We start from the raw sequence: 15,274 nt of genomic DNA, 5'->3' as shown, positions 1-15,274 counted from the left end.
GGTAAGACAAAGTTAGAAGCGGTTAAAAAATCGAAGACTTATGGACTATTATAAGCAGCAATGTTAGATGGCCAGATCAAATAAAAAGAGCAAAAATAAAGGGATTAAGTGCTTTGGATAGTATAAAATTATTGGATAAAACGATGCCTAACATAGAATACAAAGTACAAAAAACCGTATTTAATTCTGTAGTCAAAGACAAGGTATTGTATGGAGCGGAAATTTGGGGAATAGATAATGAGATTGTAACCTTAGGGGTAATCGTTAGTGAATTTTCGGAAATAAGTATGGGATTGCCAAAGTGTACTGCAAATAGTGGAGTAAGAATGATGTGTGAAGGGGTGAGTATAGGGGCTGATATTGCGAAACGAAGAGTGAAGTACTGGTTGAGATTGAAAACGGAGGGAGGTGGTGAAATTTTAGCCATAGCTCATCAATGCCAAATGAAACACCTAAATGAAGGCTACTGGGTGGATGGGGTGAAGAAGCTTCTAGAATACATAGAAATGGGATCTTACTGGGGAAGCAATGCATCAAGAAGGTCGTCCAAAGAGTGAAAGATATAGAAAGACAAATAACAAGGATAGAATGCAATAGGCAGAGAACACTAATAGAATTTTGCAAAATAAGTGAAAATATGACTATATGGACGCAAATGTTAACAAAAAGGGATATGAGAGTAATAATTTGGTGGTTGATTTTTTCAAAAATAAAGCTTTAAGAGAAAGAAGCGAAAATGAATGTATTTTGTGTAATTCACATATGGGAGTGGATCATCTGATCAAGGACTGTAAACAACGTTAAATATTAGAGAGAAATATATATATGGGAAAGTGTTCGATAAAATTCTAAATGAACAGGAACTTTACACACTTGGTAAGCTATTAAACACAGAATGGAAGAAACCTGGAAAACAGCAAAATTATTTAATATTTTTAGAGGTATTTGCGAAAAGAAATGTAAAGAAATCAGAGAAAGTTACATGTATTTAAGGAAGAGTTATCCTGTATAACTTAGTTAAAATCCAGGAAATACCTCATAAGGATAAGGTTGTATACTTTCAAAGACATACCTAAGTAACTATTAAAGAATACGTCTGTAGTAGTAAATTATAATTGAATTAGGTATCATGACAGTTTGTTAGTTGGAAGAAGTGTGTTATATTTCGAAATCGAACAAAACCAGTGGCATATGATAGCGATGGTTGCGATGATCGGACGGTCTCTCCCTCATGTTGGTGGTTATCCGTGACTGGGGTTGGGGGAGGTGGGGCTGTTCGCGGTTTTTGTTCGCTTATGATTTAAGATTTTGAAATCAGAATATCTCTACCTTGAATGAATCAGAAGATATTTGAGGTGGTAAACTTAGCTGAATCTTCTTCTCCTTCTTCTTCTACCGCTTTTCCCACATGTTGTGTGATCGCGGGAGCAAATTGTGACGCACATGTGGGTTTTGTTCTGTTTTATGACCGGATGCCCTTCCCGACGCCAACCCTCCGGAGGGATGTAATCACTATTACGTGTTTCTGTGGTAGTTGACAGTGTGGTGTGTTGTCTGAATATGACGAGGAGAGTGTTGGGACAAACACAAACAACCAGTCCCCGAGCCAGAGGAAATTAATCACCCGCGATTAAAATTCCCGACCCGGCCGGGGATTGAACCCGGGACCCATGAGTCGGAAAAATTAGCTGAATAACCTTGTATGTTGTATTTTTATGTGATTGTGGTTCATTATCTACAGTGTTGAATGTTACTTGTTTAGTAACGGATACTTACCATAGCTGTGGTCCGCTGCCAAAGTACCTCAGCTCTTTATGTCCAGCCGGGAAGTCTAAACCTTTGTATTTGCAAGTACATTCTGAAATGGGAATGCACTCTCCTACATCATTGAGAGTTTGGCCTAGTGGACAGTTACAGCCTTCCACACACTCAGGGCGACAGTCTGGATTGCGCGAAATGCTCTCACAAGACCGCGTACACGTATTTCCGCAAATATGGTACACCTGACCTCCTGGACAATGCATACCTGTATCGAAGGAAAAAATCGTAGTTAGATCAATTCGAATATTACCTTAAAATAATTGGTTATAGATCATTTCTTTTAAGTTCAACCCGAAAATATGATAAGACATTTTAGAAACTTTTCAGCGATGGCTGTTCACCAGTTTCATGCTTAAAATTGTTAACGGATTTTATGAATTATTGAAATGCTATGCTAGCCCCATGGGTCCCTTCATCACGTACTGATATAAGATTTATACATAATTTTGAAAAGGTGATAAGTTACGGAAATGGATTTCTTGTTTCATTATATGAACAATTAACATAAGCAGTGAACTGCAACTACTCAACACCGTCCAATTCTGGCAATGGGAAGAAGTGTGATGACCTCTTGCAGTAATATATGGAGAACGGCAGAATGGGATGACTGTCCAGTCGTTCCTGAGTTTAAGGATTACTCACTTTCACCATTGCTACCGTCCGGCTCCATGGATAAATGGTTAACGGGCTGGTCTTTGGTGTAAGGGGCCCCGAGTTCTTGGCTGGATCGAGGATATTAATCTTCGTTGGTTTATTCCGATGGTTTGAGGGCTGGGTGTATGTGCCGCCTTCAGCATCAGAATCCACCATAGGTAGGACCCCATTCCCACAGACACGCATGTCACCTAACAGGTGTCAACTCGTATTACATGCACCAGGCCTCTCCGGAGGTCATGTGGGTTATTATTTTTATTATTACTATTGAAAATCCACAGCCCGTTTCCAGTCATTCGACCGGGTCAGGAATGGAAGGAATGAAGCCCCCATCTAGCGGCGAAGATGGGAATTGTGCCGGCTGCCGAACCCTGTCGCACTTCTCTGGAGTAATGATTAATGAATGACAGATGAAATGAAATTATATTGGAGAGTGTTGCTGGAATAAAATATGACAGGGAAAACCGGAGTACCCGGAGAAAAACCTGTCCCGCCTCCGCTTTGTCCAGCACCAAATCTCACATGGAGTGACAGGGATTTGAACCACGGAACCCTGGTGTGAGAGGCCGGCGCGCTGCCGCCTGAGCCACGGAGGCATTATTATTATTATTATTATTATTATTATTATTATTATTATTATTATTATTAACATCATCACCATTGCTATCCTAAGCTCTTAAAGTGCCTTTGGATGTCATTACAATCATCAAAAAATATCCTCAAAGAGCATTCCACGGGTGCCATGTAGGCATCATGTCAGGAGACTGGACTGGTTATCGCACAGACCTGTTTCTTGGTACTCGTCTACAGGGACACCTTATGTATGAGCGGTTTCATTCATAAACATGAATCCTGGCATCCTGGCTCAAATTTGATATTGAATGTGGATAAAATTCCTATATTAGTTGTTCCCAATTCCTATCTGAGACATTCGGGCACATATCGCGACACCATACCATGAACATAATACTGTTCCTCATCAAGGATATTGGCTGGGTTTCTCTTTTCCATTATTAAGGCACATATTAAGATTTAACCTAGACACATGCAAAAGTTACCAATAGCCTACTGCCCTTGTGTCCAAATACCACTATTAGCGCACCGAGTAAGGCGGCTCTTTTCTTCACAGCTGCCAATGGAGTTTCATGATGAAAGATTTTTGACCTACAGCACCCGTTTACATGTACACCTTTAAGCGAGATCTCAAGAACGGGCTGTTGAAATGTTCCTAACAAAGACCCCTACTGTACTCTTGCTTATACACTAGTTAGTTAGCATTAAATATTGGTCCCTATTTCCCAATTTGTCTTCCAACAGCTGGTTGTTCTTTCCAGTTAGTTGGTAGCATTTCAAATATTAAGATGATACTCTGTGGTAATTTGATCTCCTTGCTTACTGTCCTCTGTACATGTCCTGTTCAGAACTGCTTTGTATTTCAACCCACATTATATTACCATTAATACTGTGTTGTCTAATGTGAGCAAGCACTACTTTACCAGTTTACAATGTATTGACCTTTCAAAGCTACTGGAATTAATGGAGTTTGGATATTGAGTCTCATCCATCCAGCTTGATTCGGTGTTCCTGCGCATTTAAATTTGAAACAGACACTATCTAATAGGGAGCACGATGTTATTCTAACAAGATCTTCAATGGGAAATTTATTTCATCGTCCTTAACATCATTTGTTCAGGCTTGATCTATTTTCTTGTGTCCTCACTTGAAGTAAATATTAATATTTCTACTGAATGTAGTCGTCTCAGATAATGATAATGCTTTTCCTCTAAGAATGTAGAAACAATGATAAATCATACCACACTCTCTGACGGTGTTCCTCCAGTCTATATTAACTCCTTTACGAGCACACTCTTTGGCGTAGGCAGCCATAATTGGGCATAGACACTGACCAATCTTCTGTTGACATGAACAGAGATCAAACATGCAATCTTGATAGTATGGTTCGTAGTCGACCAGCCAATTACAGCCTGTAAGTAAAAGAAAAACAGTATGAATATAAACATGATTAATGATCAGTGACAAATACGTTACCAGAAACAAACTCGAAGTCGAATTTGGAGACGTACTGCAACATTTTATGTGAACATTAATCCAAATGAACCAACGGTGGCTTTTACTAGTTATCAAAAGTGCATTTTTCTCCAAACATTTTTCACACTCAAATGAAGTAAATCTACCATTCTTAAATATCTAGATGTTTCTCACCCAGTCCTAAAATGCATATAAATACGCAAGGCAAAGCAAAGTCACCTCCGTACAGGCCACGAAGGCCCTTGGAGGAGTGGAAGGTAAAGGCTTCCACCATTGTTAACCTCGGCACGTGATGGGGTAGAGTGGTTAGCTCTACGCCCAGCCCCAGGAATTAACCTGGTATTCATTTTTTGTGTAGGCTGAGTGAACCTCAGGGCCATATGCACCTCCGGAATTGGAAATCTCGTTTCTTAAATTTTACGACTTCCTGGCGGGGATGCGAAACCCACGTCCTTCCGGGCGAACCGAGCATGCCTTTACCGCCTCGGCCAGGCAGCCCCTCATATAAATACGCCCCTTTATTCAAATCAGTAGACACCGAATATATTTATCTCTACACACACCCACCCACCCACGTACACATACACACACATTTCTACAGTGGCTATAAGAAGCTGACACACCAAAGTATGAAAACAAATAAATTTACGGTCCGGCTCCATACTGGTCTTTGGTCCAGAGAGTCCCGGACTCGATTCCCGGTCGGATCTGGGCTTTTAACATTCATTGGTTAATTCCGATGGCTCAGTAGAATTCACCAGAGGTAGAACTCCATCCTAACTGACGCGCAGGTCGCCTACATGGCGTCAAGTCGAAAGACCTGCACCAGGCCTCTTCGGAGGCCACACGCCTTTATTGTTATTATTGCTAATCACTTTACGAACATGCATTGTTTCACAACACTTCGGAAACGCAATGGAGATCAGATATTCATTTCTAGACAACATCTATACGTACGCTAGTATGGCTCGCGCTCTCTGCTATTTTTCACTTCCGATCAAACTAGAGCCTCAGATCTTTTCCTTTTGTTCTAGTTTATCACTGTGGCATACATTTGAATGTTTTGGAATAAACTAGTTACAATTTGTGTTAAAATACCCACGTAGGCCTTTTATTTATATGAAACGTGGCATGTGATAATAATAATAATGTTATTTGCTTTACGTGCCACTAACTACTTTTACGGCCTTCGGAGAAGCCGAGGTGCCGGAATTTAGTCCCGCAGGAGTTCTTTTACGTGCCAGTAAATCTACCGACACGAGGCTGTCGTATTTGAGCACCTTCAAATACCACCGGACTGAGCCAGGATCGAACCTGCCAAGTTGCGGTTAGAAGGCCAGCGCCTTAACCGTCTGAGCCACTCAGCTCGGCACGTGCCATGTGCTTAAACGGTTTATGATGTCTAATTTCAAGTTAGTAAAACATTCAACAAGACTACAGAAATACTTGGTCCATTTATGAAGGCTGAAATCAGATGTCATGAGTTTCAGATTTATTTTAAATGTAAGAAGGAATAATTTAGTCAAACTACCCATTTTAAAATTAATTATGGGCATTTAAAGAATTATACACAATATTGCATTTTTCCGGAAACTGCCAATTATAGCCTGAGAAACAAGTACGTTCAATTTTAATGTGAACTTTATATTATAATAATAATAATAATAATAATAATAATAATAATAATAATAATAATAATACAACTCCTTATTGCCCACCCTAGTGTACACCATCGGTTACAGGCAATAAAGACCGTGAAATACACCTAAACCCAAAAACAAAACAAAACAAAACAAAACAATATAAACTAACATACTATTATATATCTTGTAAATCTTCTCACTATCTACACTAAAACTATTTACTATGTACTCTACTCATTTAGTGGTGACAGCACCGGCGGAATCCGTACCATGTACTGCACCACCTTGCCTAAAACTATTGAGATGTCTCTGGCATGCGAGGAACACCTACCGCATGTTAGGGTATCCCCTACCTCAATTCTAATGTACTAACACATATTCTACTATCTACAGCTAACTAAGCCAAGAGAGAGAGAAAAAAAGACACTGGCTGCACGCGGAATTCCCTAGTAAGGAGAGAACCATCCCACCCAGCACCGCTATCAGCCACTCCTCCCGGGTCAGATATTACCCCTACCTATAGCTCGTGCTTCCCTCCTCTTTTGCGTGACGAATCGTATAGGCGGTTGACCAGTCCATCATACGATCCGTCACGTTTTTATCTACTGCTCCGCCTATAACCGAGTCGTCTTACTTCATACCTTCCCCCATCTTGATTCACTTTATTTTCTGTGAGCGGACATGCTTCATCTTTCACCATGGGATGGGACTGTACCACCCCACCCGTCTACATCTTATACCCCTCCCCCCCTTCCATCCCAATCTTCCCCTCTCACTTCTTCCTTGCCTCTGTTCATCTCTCTTATAATACTTATACGTTGACTTTTACACTGCTTGGTTATGTTCATCCACTACACCCTATAGCTAATATTTAAACACTATTTACAAACGTACTTGTTGACAATTCTCCATATCCTTATTCCTCATATTTCTTTCATCTTTCTTACGTCTCTTATACTAAACTAGAAACGACTCCCTAATTACTTTTCCCCCTATAGTTGAACTTACATATAAACCACCGAATTGCCAACAATCAAATCTGCCTTTTCCTTATTCCTCACCTTTCTTACCACTTATTTACATTTCTAGACAGTCCAACATTTCTAAACAGTCCAACAGTTCCTCTTCCTCACAGGCACTCATTACTTATTAGAATCTTAAAATTTAAATACTATTTACAAACGTACTTGTTGACAATTCTCTAGTTCCTTCTTCCTCACATTTCTTTCATCTTTCTTACGTCTCTTAGACTAAAACTAGAAACTACTCCCTAATTACATTTTTGCTATAGTTGAACTTACATATTAAACCACCGAATTGCCAACAAATCAAACCTGTCTTTTCCTTATTCCTCCCGTTTCTTACCACTTATTTATGTTTCTAAACAGTCCAACAGTTCCTCCTCCTCACAGCCACTCATTACTTATTAGAATCTTAAACTAATGTTCAGAGTTTCTTCTATTGTGTTATCAACTCATTCACCTACGTTCTGTCATATAATGCAATCCTCTCCCAATATATCCAAATCTTCTTTTCATCATACAATGTTATCTGTTTATATTCCAAACTCCCCTTATTGTAATAAAATTATATATAACCTAGCAGTTTCGTCTACCTATTTCCTCCCCTTCCTCTGCAATCCTCTTCTACCTTTTGTTCTCTTAATTTCATTACAAATCTAATTCTAACCATATTTAAATATCTGGAAATATTTTTTCCCCTTCCCCATTCTCTGGCTAGCCATACCGTCATCCTTTCCCTTTTTTCTACTTTTTCTATCTCTTTCTTACTCAACACTTTCTTTTTCAACTCCTCTAACTCCCTACATTCGATAAATATATGTAGGTCCGACCATCTTTCTCCACATAGAATACATCTACCCGAATTTTCTCTACCTATCCACCCTCTATTTCTTGGAATTCCCAAAACCCACCAGTATAAATCTCTTTTACCTTTCTTGTCCTCGACTTCGGTTTTCGGGTTCATAGTTTCTACCAATTTGTTTAATACTGATAGTGAGGCTCTTTCTCTACATTCCATTATTAAACTCTGTTTTTCTATATCGGCCACTCTCCTTATAACCCTTCTCCATACCCATTCTTTCCTCTCTCCCCATCTCTCATACCCTATATCTCCTAACCCTAGTTTTCGTAATTTATTTTTGCACTTATTCACCCAATACTTCTCGTTCTCCATATTTTTCTGGAACCTATACGTCTCTTGTAATAAATCCCCTCCCTTCCCTTCTTCCATTCTCATCCAATATTTCATCACCCTCTTAGCTATAGTATTTTCTATCGATTCTTTACATACTACTCTAGCCCCCACATTTGCAGTGCAGTTTGGGACCCCCATAATAATCTTACTAAATTTAGCCACCACCTGGTTTAGTTCTTTTCTACTTTCTTCCAATCCCCATATTTCTACCCCATATAACATTTTTCCTTTAACCATTGATTGGAACACCATTCTCTGGATTTTGTACTTTATATCCGAGAATTTATTTTCTAATATCCCCACTACTTCAAGTGCTCCCCTCCCTTTATATTTGGCTCTTCTGCTCTGTTTTCCCACGAATCGTTACTACTAATTATTACTCCTAAATACTCCATTTTTTCTGGTCTGATTTCTTGCTGCTCGACTATCCAGAATTTATTTTCCTTTTTGGCTTTCCTCTTCCTACATATCATTATCTGCGTCTTCCGTACATTTATTTTGAGCGCCCATCTTCTCGTATATTCCACTACCTCTTTTAGCCCTTCTTGCAATCCATTTGCTGTTAATGCCATGATCAATAAATCGTCTGCAAATAGCAGTCCCGGTATCTCCCGATGTGAACTTTATATGTTAAGCTCCAAAGAGAGTTCCAAGGATTTCAGAATGAGGTAAAATCTACTTAATTACTTCTAATAATTTGCTGTAAATTTCCAAAAATATAAGGAATACATGAAACTAGTATTTTTGGACAAGTGACTTAGTTAAAGATTTACTTTAACCATGACGTTCTGTTTTCTTAGAAACTTCATCACACAGTTGAAACTATTACATCAGGTATAATTTTATGGAGGACATTTAGCTGTAAATCTGTTCAACTTACTTTCAAAGAGAGGTCCATGTAATTTACTGCAGTACTTTTGGGCAACGGCCTTGTTATGAATGTTTACGTCACAAGGGTTGCTTGGGTCCTTTTCTGGTTCATCTTCACACTTCTCCTGTGTTTTCCATTTGTTGGCAAAGGCAGTCACAGACTGCTCTACATCTCCCTCAGGAGTGAGGAAATCATCCTTCTGGTTCATGTTGAACGTTCCACATAATCCCTGGATGAAAATATTCAAATGATTCAGTTCATAAATTTATTTCAAAGAGTTCTCTTAGGTAGTTGAATGAATCATTAACTTATTACAAGGAATTCGGTGTAGTACACTATAAATGTTAAAAACCAGAGAATACATTCATATGTTGTTGATTCTACATTTCAAAATCTATACATAAACACATAAAGACATGACAATTTCTGAACACCTGTAGCACTAGAGATAAATGAAGTCACTGCCTGAATTATAATAATTAAGCACGGGGTATAGTCTTGAATTATAACATTTGGTTTAGGACATTATCCAGTTCTCATCGAGATTATAGAATACTCTTCATAATTGCAAAGTAGAGATACGGCATCTACCCTAAGTAAATGAGTTTTCATTAATGATTGAAAACGTAGTTGTGAAAATTGTTAGGAAGAGAAATTGAAGAGGGTCTTTCGTTATAATATTCATGAATCGCAATAACTAAACATTTCTGAATATATTCGATAAACCAACTTAAAATTATTCTCCTTTAAAGCTTCAGAGCGAGCTTAAGTGTCAGTAAACATCTCTTTATACCCTTCACACATTAATTTTAGCAGAGAATTTGTGCATTTGATTAAGGATCTTCAACAAATCTCGATCCAAAGCCATCTCTGAACTGGGAGGGCATTAGGAAGTTACATTAAGGTTTGGAATATGAGAGCATGGTGTCAGTACAGCATATCGTAATGCAATGAATGCACGTTATATTTATTGTGAATCAGCTCTACAATTTTCAGGAGATCGTTAAACTAAGAAACTTCTTGTAAAACGAAATATTAAAGAAATGATAAAGTACGCTTACAGTTATTCAGAAAATTCAAGAGTATATACCATCAGTTAGTAAATTTGGTTCAGTGCTCGCCTCCTCTGATTAAGTTTGCTACATCGATCCCGACACAGTCGATTAACAGTTGAGAGTACTTGAATGCGGGAGACCCTTCGGTAGATTTACTAACACGTCAGTGAATGCCTCTTCTAAGTGAAATTTTGGCACTTTGGTGATTCTTAGCTGGGAACACGTTAATCCATACCATTTCATCGTCATGGAAAGGGACTGACGACACATTTAACATCAGTACACTATTCCTTGTGTCACAAGGTACATTGCATTTTGTGGAGAAATTTCATTGTTGACCATAGCCACGAACACAGGACCTGGAGTTGGACAGCAGTAGTGCTGTCCGTCGTCAGAGTTGTTGCGGGTGGTGAGTGTCTCACCAGTGTTAGTGTTGGAGTGTTGTTGTTGTAGTTACGTTGTGGAGCTGGACGGCTGTAGTAGTTGTTGTTGGAGTGAATGAACAGTACTAGTGTTCGTCGTGATTGTCTGACTCGTTGGGTGAATGGTCAGCGTACTGGCCTTCGGTTCAGAGGGTACCGGGTTCGATTCCCGGCCGCGTCGGGGATTTTAACCTTCATTGGTTAATTCCAGTGGCTTGGGGGCTGGGTGTTTGTGCTGTCCCCAATATACCTGCAACTCACACACCACACATAACACTACCCTCCACCACACTAACACACAGTTACCTACACATGGCACATGCCGCCAACCCTCTTGCGAGGGTCTGCCTTAGAAGGGCTGCACCCGGCTAGAAATATCCACACGAAATTAATATTATTTCCATGATTTGGTGGAAACTGGGAAACCACGTAAAAGACTGTTGATTCTAATGTGTGGCTATTCAGAGATTCTCAGCAAAGACCATACACAACATTGTATATCAAATCTTGACTCGGTAGTGAAAGCCGTCTCCCATGACGATCACCTACCAGTTTCCATTCCTTTTGAGGAAACAAATACATTTCAAGCTGTCTGTGAAGTCGTCAGCTCGCTAAATGGTTGGATCCTCACTTGGCATCACCGAAGGTTATGCAGTTATAAACAGTGGCGGATGTATTTTTCTTCCCCCTTAGGAATACTTACGGCATGCGCCCTCAAAGTAAAAAACAATAACCAAGTACTGGTACTTGAAATAACTACAGAATACGGTACACCGTACAAATAAAATGTAAGATTACACAAAACCTGAATATGCAGACCCGTATGACTTTTAAGATGAAAACAACCTCACCAATCATAGAAGATTTCGTCTCACTTCGACGATGGGATACTCGTCAATCAAATCCTCATAGTCCTCGTTTTACGTTTGCTAGTCTGGGAAATGCCGCCTAACTTAATTTTGGGCGTTCATTTTTGTCACACATATTATATAGGTCCTACGTGATTACAGAAAGGTAATTCACAACTAGATCAGATTCAATCATCACACATAATAATAATAATAATAGTAATAATAATAATAATAACCAGTGGAAAAAGACTTCAACAGCACGAGAAAACAGATGATACAAGCTGCAAAAGGAGTGGCCGAAATCAAGAAGAGGAAGAAGCACACGTGGTGGAACGATAACTGCGAGAGGACCTTAGGGGATCGTCTGAATGCCTGGAAAAAGTATTACACCTCGAAAAAAAAGAAGAAGATTGGAAGATGTACAAAACACAACAAGCACAAACAGCAAAAATAATACGCTGTGAGAAAACGCAAGTATGAAAAGGAACTACTGGACAAGATTGAACAAGACTTTCACAGAGGTGAGACCCGTGAATACTTCAGAAATTTTAAAAAGAAGGTACAAGGATACAAGGCACCTTCCCTTTGCTTTCTAAGGAAAGATGGAACTCTTGCAACATCAAATGAAGAAAACTGCGAAATCTTAGCTAAGTATTTTAACGACCTTCTAAACTGTGAAAAACCAGCCAATCCCATCAAAACAAACAAACCAGTGAGCCAAAACATGCCATCTTCTCCACCAAATCGCGATGAAATCAAACGCCACATAAAGAGGCTGAAAAATAACAAGGCTCCTGGTGAAGACTCCATGATTGCGGAACTGTGGAAACATGCCCCGGAAATAGCAGTTGACATCCAACACCAAACCATTGTAGATATATGGGAAAAAGAACAACTACCAGAGGACTGGAAGCTAGTCTTGATCCATCCCTTACACAAGAAAGGAAATATAAGAGATGTGAACAATTACTGTGGAATTTCTCTTCTGTCAGTAGCCTACAAGATCCTGTCACTATCCATCCTTGAAAGACTAGAACAGCAAGTTGAACACAAACTCGGGGAATACCAAGCAGGTTTCCGAAAAGGCCGATCAAGTGCAGAACAAATACTTAACCTAAAAACCATAATAAGATACCATATGCTGAGAGGTCGAACCTATGTATCTACATTTGTAGACTTCAAGAAAGCATACGACTCCACCGACCGTGATGTGTTGCTTAAAATCCTTGCAGAAATGGGAGTCGATGAGAAACTGCTGGCGATAATAAGGGCAACACCAGCTAATACCAAATACAAAGTAAAATTCCAAGGATGTCTCTCTGAACCCTTTGAGATCAAGACAGGCGTTTGACAGGGAGATGGGTTGTCATCTCTTTTGTACAACTGCGTACTTGAGAAGGTGATGCAGGAGTGGTGAAAGACGTTAAAAGAAAGAAAACTTTACAAACCCGTAAGGATTGGGACAAAGAAAATGGAGTGGAAATAGATTGCTTAGCGTTCGCTGATGATATAGCCCTTATGACAGAAAATTTCGAAAGTGCAACAGAACAGATCATTGTGTTGAAGGAAGTAGCAGAACAAACAGGTTTACAAATTTCCTTTCAAAAGACAGAAGTAATGTCGAATATCAAAGATGATACGGCACAACTAAACACCAAATATGGAATGATGAACTGTGTTAGTATATTTAAATACCTTGGGGAATGGATTCAGCAAAATGGACTTGAAAAACAGGCCATAGCAGCAAGAATCAAGAAAATGTAAGTCACTTTCCAAACCACCCGCAACATATACAACAAAAAGTGCTTTTCCCTGAACACAAAAATTCGTCACTACAACAGTGTCATCAAACCAGTAACGCTGTATGCATCTGAATGCCTTATCCTATCCGAGAAATGTTTGCTTGCGGATTTAGAGAGGAAATCCTACACACCATACTTGGCCCAAACTACAAAAATGGCATCTACATCAGAAAATCCAGGCAAGAAGTATACTCTAAGATAGAGAAGATCACGGACACAATGCGTAAAGGCGGAGTTCGCTTCTACGGTCATATACGACGGATGATCGACTCTCGATGGACGAAACGTATTTTCAGTATATTTGACTCAAAACCAAAAACGGAATTGCCATGGTACGTTAGTGTCAAGAAAGATCTTAAAGAACTGGGCCTACAAGCAGAATATGCACAAGACCGAAATCTTTTCAGGGCAGCCATCAAGACTTTTGGGACTTTCCGGGACGAAAAACGGGCAACTGGTGCTAAATGGACAGAAGAACGTCGTGATAAACACAGTGAGCTAATGAAGACGATGTGGATCAAGTGAAAAAATGAACAAATGCCAGATTGTAAAGTGAGGCTTATCGTGGTCCCTAGTTGGCCGATTAGCGAAGTTGAATTAATGTATTAATAATAATAATAATAATAATAATAATAATAATAATAATAATAATAATAATAATAATAATAATAATAATAATAATAATAATGAACTAATTTAAGAATACAGTATACAGGTGCCTTTGCGATCAAACTTTTGTACCACTAAGAAATACGGTATCGTATCTACTGAATAGCTAGTTTGCCATGCAATTTCGTGATATCGCACATTTAATAAAACGATAGTGTGGCTGCCGTTCGACGACAGTCATACAGTATAGCGGTTATGATTCACGGTGAAACAATGCTTTTGTCACAGACAAGGTCCCTGAAATTTGCAAGAAAATATACATCTTGTAGATTTGAGACGAGCCGTTCCTCGTTAGAGATTACGGTTAACAAGAAAATGGACAACGATGTACTTCTATCCAGGAGTGGTTTCCGGAGAAACTTAACTGTGATTGAGAAGGAGAGGTATTACGTGTAAATCTCTGTTTGTTGTCAGAACACACACGTATTGTGTTGTTCTAAGAAACAGTGAAAAGTAAAGGCAATATCTTCTAATGTTAATTATTCGAAGCATACAAGAATATAGTTATAGGTAGGAAACTTAACTTTAAGCACAAAATACGATTAATATATGCATGTAATTATGCGTAAAATGTAGAAAATATGCATTACTAATTTAAAGATGTGCACTTAAGAATTGCATTTAAGAATAAACCAATTCTATTCATTCACTTTATACATGTGTCATTCACTATAGAAAGAACCATCACAATTGATAACTGCAAGTTTTTCGATGTTTTCTTGATACAAATTACGTCTGTTGTCTGTCAAAATAACTTTATAGGCCGAGACATCAAGTGAAGTCTATAAAATTTATAGATGGGCACCGAAGGTTTCGAACATTCATCTGGCCAAGGCACCCTGATTCCACCCAAGTACTTACTAGTTGTTAGAATCTTCTTTCGTCCTGGGTTCGAGTTTATCACCTTATCTAACTTGCATTTTATTTTATTTCCAATTTTACCTGGAACGGAGTTCATTGAAGAAGTTGCTTTCTGAACGAGTTCAAGGGAGTCATGGGTGAGTGAACCAGTGAGATGCTAAGTTCTCACTGGTTCTCAGAAGTGAAGAAAACTGCGTATGGATGAAATTCACATCTTGTTAGACAGAATCACTTTCAAATATTACTTTTCTTTCACGGATGCATGCTTTATCAACTTCAAGTGTTTTAACATAGTTTACTTGATAGAAATACTCCTCACAAATTGTAATTGCAGATAACCTTGCTCCCAACCTAGTTAG

The 15,274-nt window shown here is 38.9% G+C and overlaps 1 protein-coding gene across 1 annotated transcript in view; it reads right to left on the bottom strand.

Moving 5' to 3' along the window:
• The window catches only part of Hml (Hemolectin), a 586,263-nt gene that overhangs the window by 465,934 nt on the left and 105,055 nt on the right, over positions 1 to 15,274 (bottom strand). Inside the window, exons 20-22 of the mRNA XM_068226073.1 lie at positions 9,265 to 9,484; positions 4,290 to 4,460; positions 1,777 to 2,026 (exon numbers count right to left, since the gene is read on the bottom strand). Of these exons, the coding sequence (XP_068082174.1) occupies positions 1,777 to 2,026; positions 4,290 to 4,460; positions 9,265 to 9,484 (641 nt within the window). The remainder of the gene's footprint in view (positions 1 to 1,776; positions 2,027 to 4,289; positions 4,461 to 9,264; positions 9,485 to 15,274) is intronic.

The sequence above is a fragment of the Anabrus simplex genome, chromosome 2, assembly GCF_040414725.1.
Source record: "Anabrus simplex isolate iqAnaSimp1 chromosome 2, ASM4041472v1, whole genome shotgun sequence".
Taxonomy (NCBI): domain Eukaryota; kingdom Metazoa; phylum Arthropoda; class Insecta; order Orthoptera; family Tettigoniidae; genus Anabrus; species Anabrus simplex.
This window is presented reverse-complemented; position numbering and strand designations above follow the sequence as displayed.